Here is a 15,032-nt window from a genome sequence, read left to right as displayed (position 1 = left end):
TCCATGAATTAAAATACACTAGATATGTTTATGAAAGTATATATTTCCAGATGGTGTCAAATACTAACAGTATTTCAAGGTACAACGGATCCGATCCGAGAATAGGATCTGGAGCATACTTCTAAACATGCAAACACAGAGGGGAACTTCGAACTGAACATCAAAAGGATCCAACATTTGTTTCTTTTCTGTGCAAATTTATCTCTGCTTGAAATACAATGTTTCATAATAAACTGCTAAACCATATTCACGACTGATCAAAGTCTAAAAAGTGCAAACATTGCCTTGCTTCAGACAAGGTTTGCAATTACATAATAGCTTTTTTCATCAACAGAAGTGTTATTCGTTTACTTTCAATAAACAGTACATATTATATTAATTTGAGACGCGGCTTTGTGTTGATCCGTTCGGGATCTAACTGTCGTGTCTGATTTTCGCCCTCTCTTGCCAAATCTCGAAATGATTAAATGGCTTTTCCAATTAACTGATATATCTCGAGTTTAATCTCGACGGTCTGAGATGTGCCTTAGCAAACTGAATATTAGGTTTAATCCGGGTTTTGTTTATTCTAACCAATTACTTTCCTTCAGGCATGCCAAGTTCAGCAATCACTTTCCTTCAATTCAAGCAAAAATTTGCATGAATGCATGAAAAGACTAGAAATGTGATGAATGTTAAATGGGATAAATGGGGTATTTAGAAGTCACCATTAATAAACAAGATGTGACGAGTTTCAGGGTATGTTGTACGAATCAAAATGCCTTGGTATGAAACAATTTCCATGCGATTTGAAAAAAGGTTGCAAATAAATAAAATGTAAAAACTAAAGATCATACTTGCCGTGCCATGGATTTATATCATAATGACTATCAAAATGACAATAAAAATAGCCTTCTACTGAAGCTCTAACTACTTGTACATTAATATATTATTTATCTTACAAACATTTACTTTAGGAAAAGCTCACGGTTTAAATACTATTTCCATGTCTTAAAAAGTGTACACTCGCGTCGCTAACGTATTCCTCACAATGAAATTAAACGGGTTAAAAACTATTTTTACAAATTGCAAGTATATCAGTGTAAGTATTAACTGTATCAAAATTTCTGAAGAGTTTTTCGGAAATTTTCTTTAATGACTTTGCAACCGAGATTGTAATTCTGCAGAAAGCAATTCTGCGGAAAGGCACCCTGACATACCCAATTACATTTTTTGATTCCGTTTTCGCATTTTTCTATAATATTCTAAATTTCTAAAGAAGTTCTCGACTTTACACAAGTAAAGATTGGTTTACCAAGATTATAGAATCCTAAAAGCACAACAGAAAAATTTCTAGTGCCTTTGAAAACTAAGGAAACGGGTGTGCAATGCATGCTTTTCCGTTTTTGCCTCAGGCTAGCATGCTATGTTTCCGCGATATCGTGCCATTTTTTAAGTTTCCTTGTTTGTCTGATTAGCGGCGTTTGGAGACACTCTTTCCTAGTCTCTATTGATGTCCATACAACAGAGAAAAGAATCAACTTGGCAATATTTTTTCTTAAATGCTTCGGTAATCTTCCTTAACACAATGGACAGATTACTGTAATAGAAATATTACTGCTTCACCAGTAAACATTTTAGCCGGTTTTACCTACGACACTCTTCCAGGCAACTAACTACCCATCGATTGATTTGAATGATTAACACCTATGGCGTGGTCAAATAACAACAATGGTCTTTGATGCAAAACGATGCATGATGTTAGTATCAAAATATTGACCTGCAATAACTAAGGATAAATTAAACAAATACAACCGAGGCGAGTCATTTGTTGAATTCATCTTTGCGCGCTAACGGTGAATATGCAATTGCACCTTTTCGTTTGCGGTGACGCTTTTCGGAGCGGTGACGCTTTAGTCCAAGAGTATTAGATTCGTCGCTATCATCGAATTTAGTTCGAACGCCACTGAATGAACGAGAGGATGCCCTTATCTTCTCTTCGGCTGTAAGAGTATGGTCGCTATGTCCGTTAGAAGAGCCGTTGTGGTGGTCACTAGAAGTGCCATGCCGTTTAAAAGTTGATTCATCTAAAGCACGCGAGAAACCATTGAACGACCTTGATGAGGATCGACTGGAGTCATCAAGAGAGCGCCTTATTCCACTCGGAGAACTGTTGGTAGAGCGTGCACCATTAAGCGACCGCGTTGATCCACTTCCATGTCGAAATATAAAGCCTGTAAATTGCTGTTTGCTTTCCGTTAATTCAAGAGTAACTGTCACTTGTTCTCCGTCCAGCAGATTTTTCAATTCATTTAAGGGTATTTTTATTTCTCCATCAACGGCCAGCCTTGAAAAAGGATCATAACGAAGAAGAAACAAAATAAAGAAGTGTACATTAACATCACTTTGCTCCAAAGAGAAGTCAACAGGCCTTTTTAAACAGCCTCTCAGCGGCCGACGATACCCAGGAGGCCTGTAAGTTCGGTGTTTATAAGGCGAGACCTGCATGTCTGTGTAAGCTTCCGATGAGCCACTCTTGACTTTTGGAAGATTAGAAGCTTCAAGCAATGTAACAACAAGCTTCATTCTAGAAAAGCAAAAGGTAAAACCATTTAAACCACACCTACAGAATAATTAGAAAGACATGCAACATCCTGTTGACAAACTTTGCAAGATTAGAATGTAAAACAAAGCTCTAGCCATTCCCTGTCTTTCTAGGAAATCATTGGCATTCCACTGAAGAAAAGATTTAGAGGAAACAAGCCCATTTCAAGGAAAAAGCCTGGAAATTTCATTCTAGGAAAAAGCTTGGAAAACGGGAAAATCTAAACAGCTCAAAAACAGACAGTTGCATTTTTAAGGAAGAGCAGATCACACACAGTTTTGTTCGAAATTGGCCTATATGACTGTTCATTGGTAGTATTTCCATAGGCAAGCGGCACTGGTTGGGCAACCGTAACATGCACGTGCTTGCGCTTCTGATTTGCATATTTCGATTCACAACCAAGCAGATATACATCCTAGCTTAACAATTTCCAATAATTTTGCTGATGTCGTATACTCTGACGAGTGTTTACATTGCTAAGCCATATTTAAATATCACTACAAAAACAACAATAAAATTTGCATTCTATCAACTACTTGAAAAGTTCATGAAAACATTTCAAATGAGTGCTTGTGCTTAATGCACCTAAACGCTTTTATGGTATTGGTACTAGCTTCTAATATCACAAATAAACTTTTCATAAAGTTATGATAAAATAAAAATGGGAACCAGAAAACTGCTTTGTGCTTCCCAGGCCTCCGAAATGTATCATTCAATGATGAGCAAGTAGCTGGCAGCATTACTCTTAAACTTTCATTTCTGTGAGTGGCGATGATTTTCAGGAAAAAATGCGTAGGTATTTAAAGAAAGAAAATATTTTTGAATCTTATCGAGAAAAAATTTGTCTAATCGATAAAAAAATATTCAATAGAACTGCACAACAAATTGTAGAAATAACGAATATCTTGGCCCATTAAGGTATTAATCCCTACCCTTGTAATGTAGTTATATCCCAATCTCAAATTACTAACAATTTGCCCCAAAACAGTTGCCAAGAAATGAAATATTACTTAGTGCCTGATAGTGGCTAACTATCTAGAAAAAACCTTATTCCAGGAAGTGGGCTTGCTAGGTGCACCAGCCCTTGTACTTTCTGGAGAATACCGATTTCTAAGGTCGGTGTCACCACTGGGAACATTTTCCCGACTGATGCACCTGCCCATAAGACGAAAAGGTCTTCGGGAAAAGAATGATAGCCAGCTTGGAAGAATAAGCAGACAAAGAAAAAGAGGCGGATGGGAGGGACTTAAAAGATCGAACATTGCTCCAGTGGCAAACAACCGTTTGCAGCATGCATAGACCTTGCAAAGGGGGCGTAGCACTCATGCATCCCTTATAAACCTACAAATGTCCCGGATGTCCTAGGTTAGCCTGCACGTGACAGAAAGTGAAAGCGAGGTTGAATGATAGCATCAAGGGGGTTATTAACTCTGTTTAAAATAGGGCTCTAAACAATATCTATGGCCTAACCCATAGATTACTTTAATTCAGAACAATAATTTCAGGAACGTAAATTTGGAAATCAAAACTTACTCTTCGGAAATATACTCAAATAAGACGGTAAAAGAACATTTTTCCTTCACTCCATTTTTGGATTTGAAGTCTTCTGCCACGGACAATATAGGGCCAAGCATCGACTACGGAAAAGAAAATATTTCTCTATTGCAAAAGTCACAAAGGAAAAAGTCTCAAGATTCAAAAACTGCTAGTCTACAACAGTAAAAACAATTCCTAGTTATTCTAAATCTCAGAATTGATTGGCATAAATACCTGGGCAGTTGATGTCCGGCCTTTATTGTCCGGCCTATACATTGCTATAAAGGCATTGAATTTAAGCAACTTCGGGTTTTTTTCTCATTTCTTTCACGGGGTATAAAAGAACTAGGCATTAGTTGCTTAAATACCCATGGTAAATTTGCTCTCTTTTTTCAAAATGTGCATATAGGCTAGTATTTTGAAAGACAAATAATAACATAAACTCTAGGATCAAACCTGCGCTAAGGACGTCTTACATAATACTGCGTCTTTCCTATGCTTTAATCTTTGACAGCAAAACGTTTTTATGGTCTTTTCTTCTTTGTTTTTAGATTATTTGTTACGACTTGCTAAGAACAATATTATTCGTTCTCTTCAGGCAAACGAAAATACAAAACATTAAATCTAAAGCAATGTTTTCTAACGTCGCCAAGTCTCTCGAACATGTTACGTACTTTAGAGGTCTCTATGAAAAAATGTCAGTTGTCAACTAATAAATGAAATATTCAAAGATATTCTTTAGAACTGAGAAAACCTAATGCGTTTCCCTTCGGTATGTACAGAGCTTACTCAGTGACAACGCTTATTTTAATGCATGGAAAAAGCTTTAGAACAAATCTTATTACATAAGCTTAAGTTTTAAACATTAAACTTGATTTAATACATGACCATAAATTCAAACATAAACATGCGTTCTGTCTGCAAAAATTTAGCTTGAATTTTATTCAAAGTCAATTCGGACAATTAGTATTAACATACATAGTTTTATTACATGCTCTTTGCTACAATACTGATTTAAGAAATGAAAGTTTTTACAGCCGCAGCAAGTCACACGCAAATACGTAATATATATTGGATGTTATCCGAGACCAAAATTTTATTTGTATACAACAATCAGGCAGTGTCAGAGGATTGGAGTTGGCTGAAAATAGTCGCCGATTTTTGCACTGATTGACCTACTAAAACCGTCGTTTGGAGGAAACTCATGAAATGCGTTCAATAACAGGGCCTCCAACGAAGGGGGCCGAAAAGCCATGCCCCCCACTTCTTTTGAAAAACAATAGAGCTTTTTCTGACAATCTTTTGTTGTAATGGCTAAATGTTCCTTGCCCCTAATCCTAGATAAGTTCAAGACTCAAAACAAATGATAATAAACTCATTCCCATCACAGGTTTCTTATACCACAAATGTTGTAAATTTCCAACTGTTATTGCCGTGGCAACACCGGCAACAAGGGCTTACTGCTTTCTTAATTTAGGTGGGAGAATAGAAAGAGGCATTTCTGTAAGTCAAGTTTGGAATTTGCGAAACGCCGTCTTTTGTATGGCTAAGAGGATTGTGAGATAAAGTATCCTGCAAAGATTCCAGCATGAAGGTTTAGCTGGACTTCGAAGATCCTGTACAAGAGATGGACACAAAGGGTGGAAAGCGAGGCACAAGTAAGTGAAGGATTAAATAAGTTGGCTAACCAGGTCGAGGCCTCGTCATCAGCCGAACCTAAGCTAGACATCCTCATAATTTTGAATAAGATAATCGTTACCGAAGTGCATTCGAAGAGTATTCCCAATGAAAAGTACAGGTTTTTCAGGATATGAGCGAAAAGGAAGGCGAATAGTCTTGAAAATAAACATTGAAAAAAACTTTGCGATCGAGGAAATCCCTCGGTTTCAGAAATTCTAAATGTGATTTGCAAAAAGCTGACCTTAACATGAGGTTGAACCACAGAGGCTGTTGATTCTTCTGTCACAGAAGACGATCCAGTTTTCGTCGAAAGACTTTCCTGGCTCGATTGCACAGTTTCAGACAGCGGACCGGCATCAACCTCGTCCGCCTGGCTGAGTGGCGCCTCTTCTTCGTCAAACTCGCCATCTTCGTATGACTTGACATGTAGGATGTAGATTTTGTAAATCAGGTAAAAAAGCAGGAAAATCACTACCACAAGGACGATTATGATGACCAGAAAGTAGATTTTCATTATCGCTGAAAGGACACAAAACACTTTATCACTTAAAATGTCTCAAAAGGGCATTTTTAATATAGCAGATTACAGAACTTTATTGTAGCAGCATATCTATACCGGAAATGATTTGAATCCGCTAAATCTTGAGATTTGTTATCTTATTATTGGAAACAGTACAAAAACTTCAACAATATGTTTCGTAAGCGTGGGTGGGATGGCTTTGCAATACGCCCAATAGTTTTAGGACACCGCAAAACTTGGGTTAAAAGTTGCTTGTTTTCGGAAAAGCCTACTTACTCAACGAAACACATGACCTGTCTCTTTTACGATGATCTATTCTTATCATCAAATTTCTAATTAGCACACTTCAAACATGGCATTTTCATATACACTTTCAGTCACTTTAAACAAAGTTAGAAACTTTCGAGCCTTTTTATTATCTTTACAATTTTACGATCAACGGTCTTTTTTCGAAAGGTCAACATTTTTAATTAAAAAAACAGTTCATTTACCATACAATTGTATTTTTTGTACCAGTGTTCATAAATTGACCTATACCTACGATTTGCCTCAATGGATACAGGATATTTTTGCTAAAATAATTGTATGTAGAAACGGGAAGAGTTTGTTCACTGATATTTTAAATGGTGCTTAAGAACATCATTCCTATGATGCTGAGTAGGCTGTAACTTGATCATGCTTATAAGCTTCCTTCAGCTAAAACACGGAAGGAGGCTTGTGAGAAAATGTTGCATTATCTGACTTGGCAAAAATACAGTACCAGAGAGCTTTTATGGAAGAAAGATTGGTCAGTTGCAAAAACATGTTCTGGGGGCTCCACCTCCAATCTTCCATTTTTTAGGTTTTTTCCCTTTCGAGCAGCTGACAATACCTCAGGAATGCATCAGTGAAGCAAATAAAAAAAGTCCAATGAAACTTGCAGATTTGGAGGTTCTGTTGATTGGCATGATAACAGTGAAGATGAAAAAATGAATGATAATGTACTTGATGGTTGTGATGATGATGATGATGATGATGATGATGATGATGATGATGATGATGATGATGATGATGATGATGATGATGATGATGATGATGATGATGATGATGATGATAAGGATGGTTGGTCATGATAGCCTAATATAGCCTTCATATTGATTTTGCCTTCATAATTCTAGATGATTTAATTTGGCATGGCAAAATCTATTTTCCTCAAAAATATTTATCTAACAATTGATTAGTTTTTCTGTTTGAAGAAAATTATTGGATGAAAGGATTTTTGAAAATTCTGTACATATGGCAAAGATGATAGATATTTAAAATATTAACACAATATGACTTTCAATAAGAGAATAGTTTTAACACAGCAATTGCACAAAAACTAGATAGATTTAGATGGTTATAAATAAAGTTGTTTGAGTAAGTTAAAATAAACAGAACTATTAAAACACTTAATTTTATGAATACATCAGTAAAGAAAAAAATTTATTTTATGACATTCAAGTTGAAATGGTCCAATGTAAAAACACAATAAGGAGGCCAGGAGGTTGCAGGTCAGTGGGAGCAAAACATCAAGAAAAAGGGCAAAACAAGAGACAAATAGAAATAATTGCTAAATTTTGCCAGAGCAAGAGGGCAACTACCCCTGTGTGCCCCAAAGCACCATAACTACTGACTCACAGTGAGCCTATTTTGGATGATCTGATGGTGGCATTATGAAATGGTAAAATTTAGTCACTAGTAAATTATGAAGAAAGTTTGGAATGAGCTGTGCAATGCTAATACTCTCCTGGCCAAACCAAGATGCAGGAAAAGAATTAAAGATAAGGTCTTTCATTAACATAGCTTTCATCTCTGAGATGCAGGCGAGGGATAAAGGTAGGTTTTATTCGTTTTCAACAACAAACCATTACTTTTTTTAAAAAATGGTAAGAGCAAAACGTGATTTTAAAAACTCACTAACAACTGCCAAGTTTGAGAATTTGGTAAATATTTTCTGGAACCTGATTAGAGTGAAATTTTACATTGGTTTAGCCTTAGCTACAATACTCAGGTCTGTTTGTATGCAATTTGTCAGATTACTCAGGTCTTCCTATATGTTTTTTGCAAATAACAGGTGCTACCAAAAGAAGTTAAATTAGCAATCGCATCAAAATGATCTGAACAACCTGCATGATGACCAGATAAAATTTGAACAAATTAATGTAATATTAAATATGACATCAAAAAAGTAGTACATCAGTGTGTTTTAACAATCAAACTATTATATTTTCATTCTGGTACTAAATTTGTTTGCTAACTGTATTATCGTTATTCTGGATGAAGTACCATACGCAACGTACATATTTAATAAAAAAGTATGATGCTCTTTTACTTTATAAGATATAGCCAAAACGTTGACATTTAAATAAGTACGGATGGATTTTAGAATAGCATTTTAACTAACATTAAAGATTATTATACATACATACAAAATGACCACGAACCTTTGCATCAGAATCAGAAAGTTTTGCAACGATGCTCAAAAGAGTACCATACCCAAAATGATGTGGAGCTTTAGAATAGGGGTTGATGTTCACTTTCTCTAAAAATTCATTCAGCTTCCGAAGTTTGATTGCGTAGCAATTATTACAGATTTATCACGTTTAATATGGTTAATAAATATTCTTCTAGCATTCTAGATGGAAGTTTGTTAATTGCAAGATATTATTTAGTACATTACAATAGATGTCAGGCCAAAATACTTTTCTCTCAAGGATGTCATTTGTTATGATCCGCAGTATATTTCAACTAGGAAGAAATCGATGAAATACATAACACGTACCTTATAAAACTTTCTATCGTAATACAGGACACGGATTTCCGAACCAGCTCTTAATTCTGAAAGAATTCCGGTCAGCACACCACACAACGAAACATTTAGGCCCAAGCATTTCTCTTTACACTAGCTACACGCAATATTTATTTACCATAGCCATAAGTTATTTGTCATTGAACTTGAAATATACTAACAAAAGAAACACAGCCCTTTGATACAGTCTGAAAGGCCATGAATTCACACGACAGGACGCTTTCTTCCAAAACAACAAATTCCTTTCCAGGTCCTCCATTAGACAAAAAATTCCTCCACCCATCCGGGGTTGTTGATTGCTCATTTTCCGAAGATCCCATACGTTGGAAGGAATGTGACGTGAAGGAGGTCCGCCAGGGTCCATCCCCTGAACCACAACAATCTGTTTGCAATGCGGAGGTGTGTTCGTCAACTCTTTGCCCACTCCTCGAATACCTTTCTGTTGATGTTTGTTGAGTAACAGCTGTAACAGGGTTGCCAGATCGGATTTACAAAAGAAGGCCAGATGGGTAAGCAACTCGGGCCAAAATGCTCACAAAAAGGCCAAATCGGAAAATTTTCTCAAAAATACATTGCACAGGCGCTCTTTGTATTTCTTCATATGTGCCTTGTAAATAAATTTTTTACCTCAAATGAGAAACTTACTTCTTCTTAAAAAAAATCTCTGCTGCAAAATGACAAAAAAGCCAAATTTAATTGGTAGGCCAAAGACAATCTTTCCAAGCAATTTATCTATGAAAAAATTTGAGAATTTGGCCTGAAAAGGCCAATCTGGCAAGTGTTGGTGGCGCCAGAGGGGGCAGGGGGCTACAGCTTAGCCCTCCCGTTGGCAGACATACGAAGAAGATTTATAATTTGTCGGAGCAAGATTTTGCTACCGTTTGTAAATTTTTACGAAATAAAGGAGCAATTGAGTACAGAATCTCATTGAGTATAAATGTACAAACAGGTAACTCCCAAGTGCCGTGTTTACTCGAGTGAGCAACGCCCCCGTATGAGCGCCGCCCCCGTATGAGCGCCGCCCCCGTATGAGCGCCGCCCCCGAATGAGCGCCACATTTTAGACAAATAAGGTTAAAGGCCGCCGCCCCCGAATGGGCGCTGCAGTTGTCCTTTTTGTATTTGAATGGGCGCTTAATCGAAAAACCGTTAGAATCGTTAGAATCAAACTGGAAAAACTGCAAATCTTAAATCAACTTCGGGAATTTATTTTCTTGTATCAACACACACTTGAAGTTGAAAATGAGAATATTTTAAAGCTTTTTTATATAACTCTCTCTTGAGATTCTTGGCAATGTGTACATCTTTCTTGAAAGCAGAGAACTTTGAAGTCTGGTTTCCATATAGCCGTAAGGCTGCCTGCGACTGCTTTCTGCCATCTTCCATCTTCCACCCTTACAGTAGCGCCGGCAAATGGAAACGTTCTGTTTTCAATTGCCTGCGGTATCGGTAACTATGCCGGTAACTAGGTAAAGTTTGAGCGGGAAAAACTGGCGGGCAAAATTCAACAACAAAGCCCTGTTTCAATTGGTTCTTGCACATCACATGATCCGTTTGAACAAAAGAATGCCACAGGCAAGGCGTTTCCATTTGTAATTTGTCTGCCGGCGGTACCGGGAGGCTGCCGTAAGAGCCGGGAAAAGTTGAACTCGTTCAACTTTTACGGCACTTCAAACAGCTGCCTGCGGTACCGTTAGAAAGCGTTTCCATAAAGAATTATCTGCCGGCGATACCGTAGGGATGGATGATGGAAGATGGCAGAAAGCAGTCGCAGGCAGCCTTACGGCTATATGGAAACCAGGCTTGATGGAACAACAAGGCCAATTATGTGGCTTCAAGCACACAGGAAGTGGCTTCAAGGGTAGCTTCAAGCACAACGGTAATAATGTGGCTTCAAGCACACCGGAAAAGCTTTGCGAGGAAACTTTAAGAACGTTTCCGAAAGCTAAAGTTGCATTTTCGTTTATTTTCAAGAGGAAGGATAACATGGCCCTGAATAAGACAGTAAAAAAGGTCAATGAACTTCTCGAAACTGAACTAGCCCTCAACGGATTAGATATGGTTGACAATTCTAACATTATGTTCAGCAATTTTAAGATGATGGCCTCCACATTAATGATGGAGGTATCAGAAAGTTTTCTGGAAACATTAGTAGCTTTGTAAAATATTGTTAGGGATGTCTCAGCTATAATAACGACAATTTAAAGTGTAGACAAGAGCAACAAAGGAAGAGAAATGGTCTTAAAATAGCGTTTCTAAATATAGTCTCCCTCAGAAAACATAGACATGAGCTAGAAATTGTGCTTGATGACCATGATGTAGATATTATTGGTCTTAGCGAGACGCGGCTTGACAAAACAATAAGCGACTCTGAAGTTAGCATTAGTGGTTACAACATCTTTAGAAATAACCGTAATGTTAATGGTGGAGGTGTTGCAATTTATGTCAAGGCAAGTTTACCTGAACCAACAGTGAAAATAAAAAGTGAAAATTTGGGATTAATCTCGCTTGAAATTGCACCTAAGCATGCAAAACCTTTTCTCATTGTTTGTTGGTATAGACCTCCAACAGTAGAAGATGCTGCATTCGAAAACCTTAGGGAAGTTTTGAAAAACTTAGACAGAGACAGCAAAGAAATTATTTTTATAGGGGATACAATCTGCGATCTCAAAAATAACCAAAGCTCAAACGCAAAAAAAATTGACAGCAATTTACTAGGAGTACCAGCTTGAACAACTGATTAAATGCTACACTCGAGTAGCTGTAACAACGAATGAGCGCAATGAACAAACGCAAATAGACCATTTCTCAACAACTAGCTCAAAATATATATTGAAGGCAGACGTTCTAGAGTTAGGGATGGTTGACAACTATTTGATGTACGGAATAAGAAAAGTGAATGCCTGGCGAGTCAAAAATAAAAAACCAAAAGTTTTGGAGATTCGCTGTCTGAGCGATTATGACAGGACATTGTTTTGCAACGACCTGCAGCAAATAGATTCGGAAACCATCCTTAACTCTTACGCTGATAATCCTGATAAGATGGCTACCACTTTTCAGGAGATCTTTGAGTCGGTTTTAGATATCCATGCACCCCTGAAGAAAAGGGGGTTAGGCAATACTTCTACTCCCTGGATCACCCCAGACATCAGAAAAATAATGAAAGAGAGGGACGCAGCTAAGAAAGCGACGAAAGCATCTCTTGAAAGATGGAACACATACAAGCACCTTCGTAATAAGGTAACGCATAAAATTCGAGATGCAATACAATCACATTATTTTGATTTAATCGAAGAAAATAAGGGAGATCCTAAAAGTATGTGGCAAGTTATCAATAAGGTGTTAGACAAAGCAACCCCTTCAACAGAAATTTCGAGCTTAGATATAGAGGGGAAAACAATTACAAAAGAAAAAGATATAGCTGAAGCACTTGATCATCACTTTACCTCCATAGGACCGAAACTTGCTATCAAGTTACAGTCTAGACCTGATGACGATTCTCTCAAGCATATCAATGTTCAGCAAAACAAAATGGTATTTGTACATATCGATAAAACATATGTGCTAAATGCCATCAAATAATTTGAAAATAGTAAGACACCGGGCCCGGACAAGATCTTCACTACGCTAATTAAAGATGCCGCAGACTTCATTTGGAAACCACTAACCATGATTTTCAACTCGTCATTAAAGTATGGTGCTTTCCCAGATATCTGGAAATTAGCAAAAGTCACACCAATTTTTAAATCAGGCTGAAAAGGGATGGGAACAATTATGGACCTATCTCTGTCATCTCAGTTTTCTCTCGACTGTTGGAAAAAAATAGTTCAAGATCAGCTTGTTAAATATCTCATAGCGAACAAAGAATTGACCCCAAATCAATCTGCTTTTCGAAAACTGTATTCTACTATAACATCCCTGATAAATGGTACTGACTATTGGTATGACAACATGGACAAAAAAACAGCTCAACTTGGCTATATTTTTTGGATTTGAAAAAGGCATTTGATACCATAGATCTTCAATACTGATAAAAAAGTTAAATACACTCGGTATGAGGGGAATCTCGGGAGCATGGTTCACATCCTTCTTAAGTAATAGAATACAATTCTGCTCAGTTAATGGACAACAGTCGGGGGCTAGAATGGTAAAATGTGGTATACCTCAAGGATCATGCTTGGGACCACTCCTGTTTATCATCTACCTAAATGACTTTGAAAAGTGCTTAGAATTCTTTAAGGCTAGTATGTATGCAGATGACACACATGTTACATTAACATCTAGTACCATTGAGGATCTACTTACAAATGCCCACAAAGAATTAAGAAACATCTTGGAATGGATGCGGATGAACAAACTAAGCGCAAACCCGAAAAAAACTGAATACATGATTATTGGCCATCCACGGAGGACAAATAAAGTTGAAATCTCAAAACCACTGCACCTTAATGATTCAGAAATAAAGCGAGTTGCGAAGACCAAATCATTAGGGGTTATGGTGGACGAAGGGCTAAACTGGGATGACCAATTCAGCAAAGTGAAAGGAAAGATTAACGGCGGTCTGAAATCGCTAAAAAAACTGAAAAATCTAATTTCACAATCCCAGCTCGACCATGTGTACCGTGCACTTATCGAAAGTCATCTGAGATACGCTAATGTTATTGGGGAAGTCTTCCTAAATCAAAATTGAATACACTCCAACGTCTGCAGGACAGAGCACGCTCGATTATTCATAAGGCCAGACTAAAAGACAACTGATCTCATAACTGGCTGACCGTTGAGCAACTAACAAAGTTCGATCGATCAGTTATGACATACAAAATAATCAGCAGACAATGTCCCGAAAGCCTTTGGGATAAATATCATCATAGGACCCAGCACTCCAACTACAGAACAAGGAATTGCCGGGACCTACAAATCCCAAGAAATAACCTCGAATACGTCAAGAAAGGCTTTCACTATTCGGCTCTGAAAGCCTGGAACGATATTCCCATCAATATCAGAGATCTCCCTACACTTAGTAAATTAAAAAAGCAATTGAAAAGTTATTAAACGAGCTGAACACAACATAAAACACAACTCCCTGGAAGAGCAGCTGCTTTAAGATAGATTACTGTGCATAATTTAGCTTTAACTGTAGATAAATTACATTAATGTAATTAGGGTATTTATTTTTCTATTTGGTATTTAGTTGTAAGCTGAAGGGATTTTTCTGTATAAAGAATATAAAATGAAAATAAAATGAAATTTCTCTCTTTCGTTTCCCTGTAACTTGTGCGACCAGTTTATTTTCTGTGCTGGCTTCGAGAAAATTCTTCATCAGTTGGCAGGGTCGTCTCTAACAATGGTTGGCGTTCTGTTGGTCTCCGACAGTGAAGACGACAGTGACATTAAGAACCTTTAAAGATATACTTATTTGTTATACTACTAAATATATACTAGTTTAAAGATATACTACTAAATGATTGTTTAAAACTTATTTGTTTTATTCAAAAATGATAGGGTTTATAAAAAGCGCCGCCTCCGAGTAAGTGCCACATCAAAAGTAGCGGAAATTAAAAGAGCGCCGCGGCGCTCACTCGAGTAAATACGGTAATTTAGGCCTGGTTCAAACGTCGCACTTCTCATGTGCCGAACCTAACTCTGTTTGGAGCGACACTTGAGCATGTTTAGCGCGACTCCCGTTTCAAACGTCGAACTTAATCATGTCGCACCAAATGGGTTTAGGATTGTAACATGAAGTATCTTGGTTAAGGCGCGCAATCTCAAATATTTGTTTGAAACGCATGCGCCCTCCAAGAAAGAAATGAATTCTGGGAAGGAAAATAAATTAAATATAATTATGCATTGAGTTCGGTACATGACAAGTTCGACGCTTGAAAC

The 15,032-nt window shown here is 37.3% G+C and overlaps 2 protein-coding genes across 3 annotated transcripts; one reads left to right on the top strand and one right to left on the bottom strand.

Moving 5' to 3' along the window:
* Positions 1 to 169: 169 nt before the first annotated feature.
* On the bottom strand, positions 170 to 9,534 carry LOC135682397 (uncharacterized). 2 transcript variants are annotated; one of them, XM_065197272.2, is made up of 4 exons: positions 9,312 to 9,534; positions 6,042 to 6,319; positions 4,118 to 4,221; positions 170 to 2,566 (listed from the first exon to the last, which is right to left on the bottom strand). In XM_065197272.2, the coding sequence occupies exons 2-4, from the start codon at positions 6,312 to 6,314 to the stop codon at positions 1,804 to 1,806; spliced, it is 1,140 nt and encodes a 379-aa protein (XP_065053344.2). In that variant the 5' UTR covers positions 6,315 to 6,319; positions 9,312 to 9,534; the 3' UTR covers positions 170 to 1,803. The 2 variants fall into 2 exon arrangements, with proteins under 2 accessions (XP_065053344.2, XP_065053343.2); XM_065197271.2 differs by having other exon boundaries at positions 9,124 to 9,527.
* A 1,424-nt stretch (positions 9,535 to 10,958) lies between these two features.
* On the top strand, positions 10,959 to 14,596 carry LOC148958259 (uncharacterized). The gene has a single exon (XM_089113280.1). The coding sequence runs from the start codon at positions 12,009 to 12,011 to the stop codon at positions 12,729 to 12,731; it is 723 nt and encodes a 240-aa protein (XP_088969406.1). The 5' UTR covers positions 10,959 to 12,008; the 3' UTR covers positions 12,732 to 14,596.
* Positions 14,597 to 15,032: the final 436 nt, after the last annotated feature.

The sequence above is a fragment of the Rhopilema esculentum genome, chromosome 16 (genome assembly GCF_057945365.1).
Source record: "Rhopilema esculentum isolate cy_ngs chromosome 16, ASM5794536v1, whole genome shotgun sequence".
Lineage (NCBI taxonomy): Eukaryota > Metazoa > Cnidaria > Scyphozoa > Rhizostomeae > Rhizostomatidae > Rhopilema > Rhopilema esculentum.
Note: the sequence above shows the minus strand (reverse complement) of the source record. Positions and strands in the feature narration are given on the sequence as shown.

Excerpts from the sequence above, each read along its gene's own strand:
- LOC135682397 (XM_065197272.2), bottom strand. The coding sequence starts at position 6,314 with ATGAAAATCTACTTTCTGGTCATCATAATCGTCCTTGTGGTAGTGATT. Across the intron at positions 4,222-6,041 it reads TGGTTCAACCTCATGTTAAG|TCGATGCTTGGCCCTATATT; the intron begins GTCAGCTTTTTG and ends TCTTTTCCGTAG. Across the intron at positions 2,567-4,117 it reads TTTGAGTATATTTCCGAAGA|AATGAAGCTTGTTGTTACAT; the intron begins GTAAGTTTTGAT and ends TTGCTTTTCTAG.
- LOC148958259 (XM_089113280.1), top strand. The coding sequence starts at position 12,009 with ATGGTTGACAACTATTTGATGTACGGAATAAGAAAAGTGAATGCCTGG.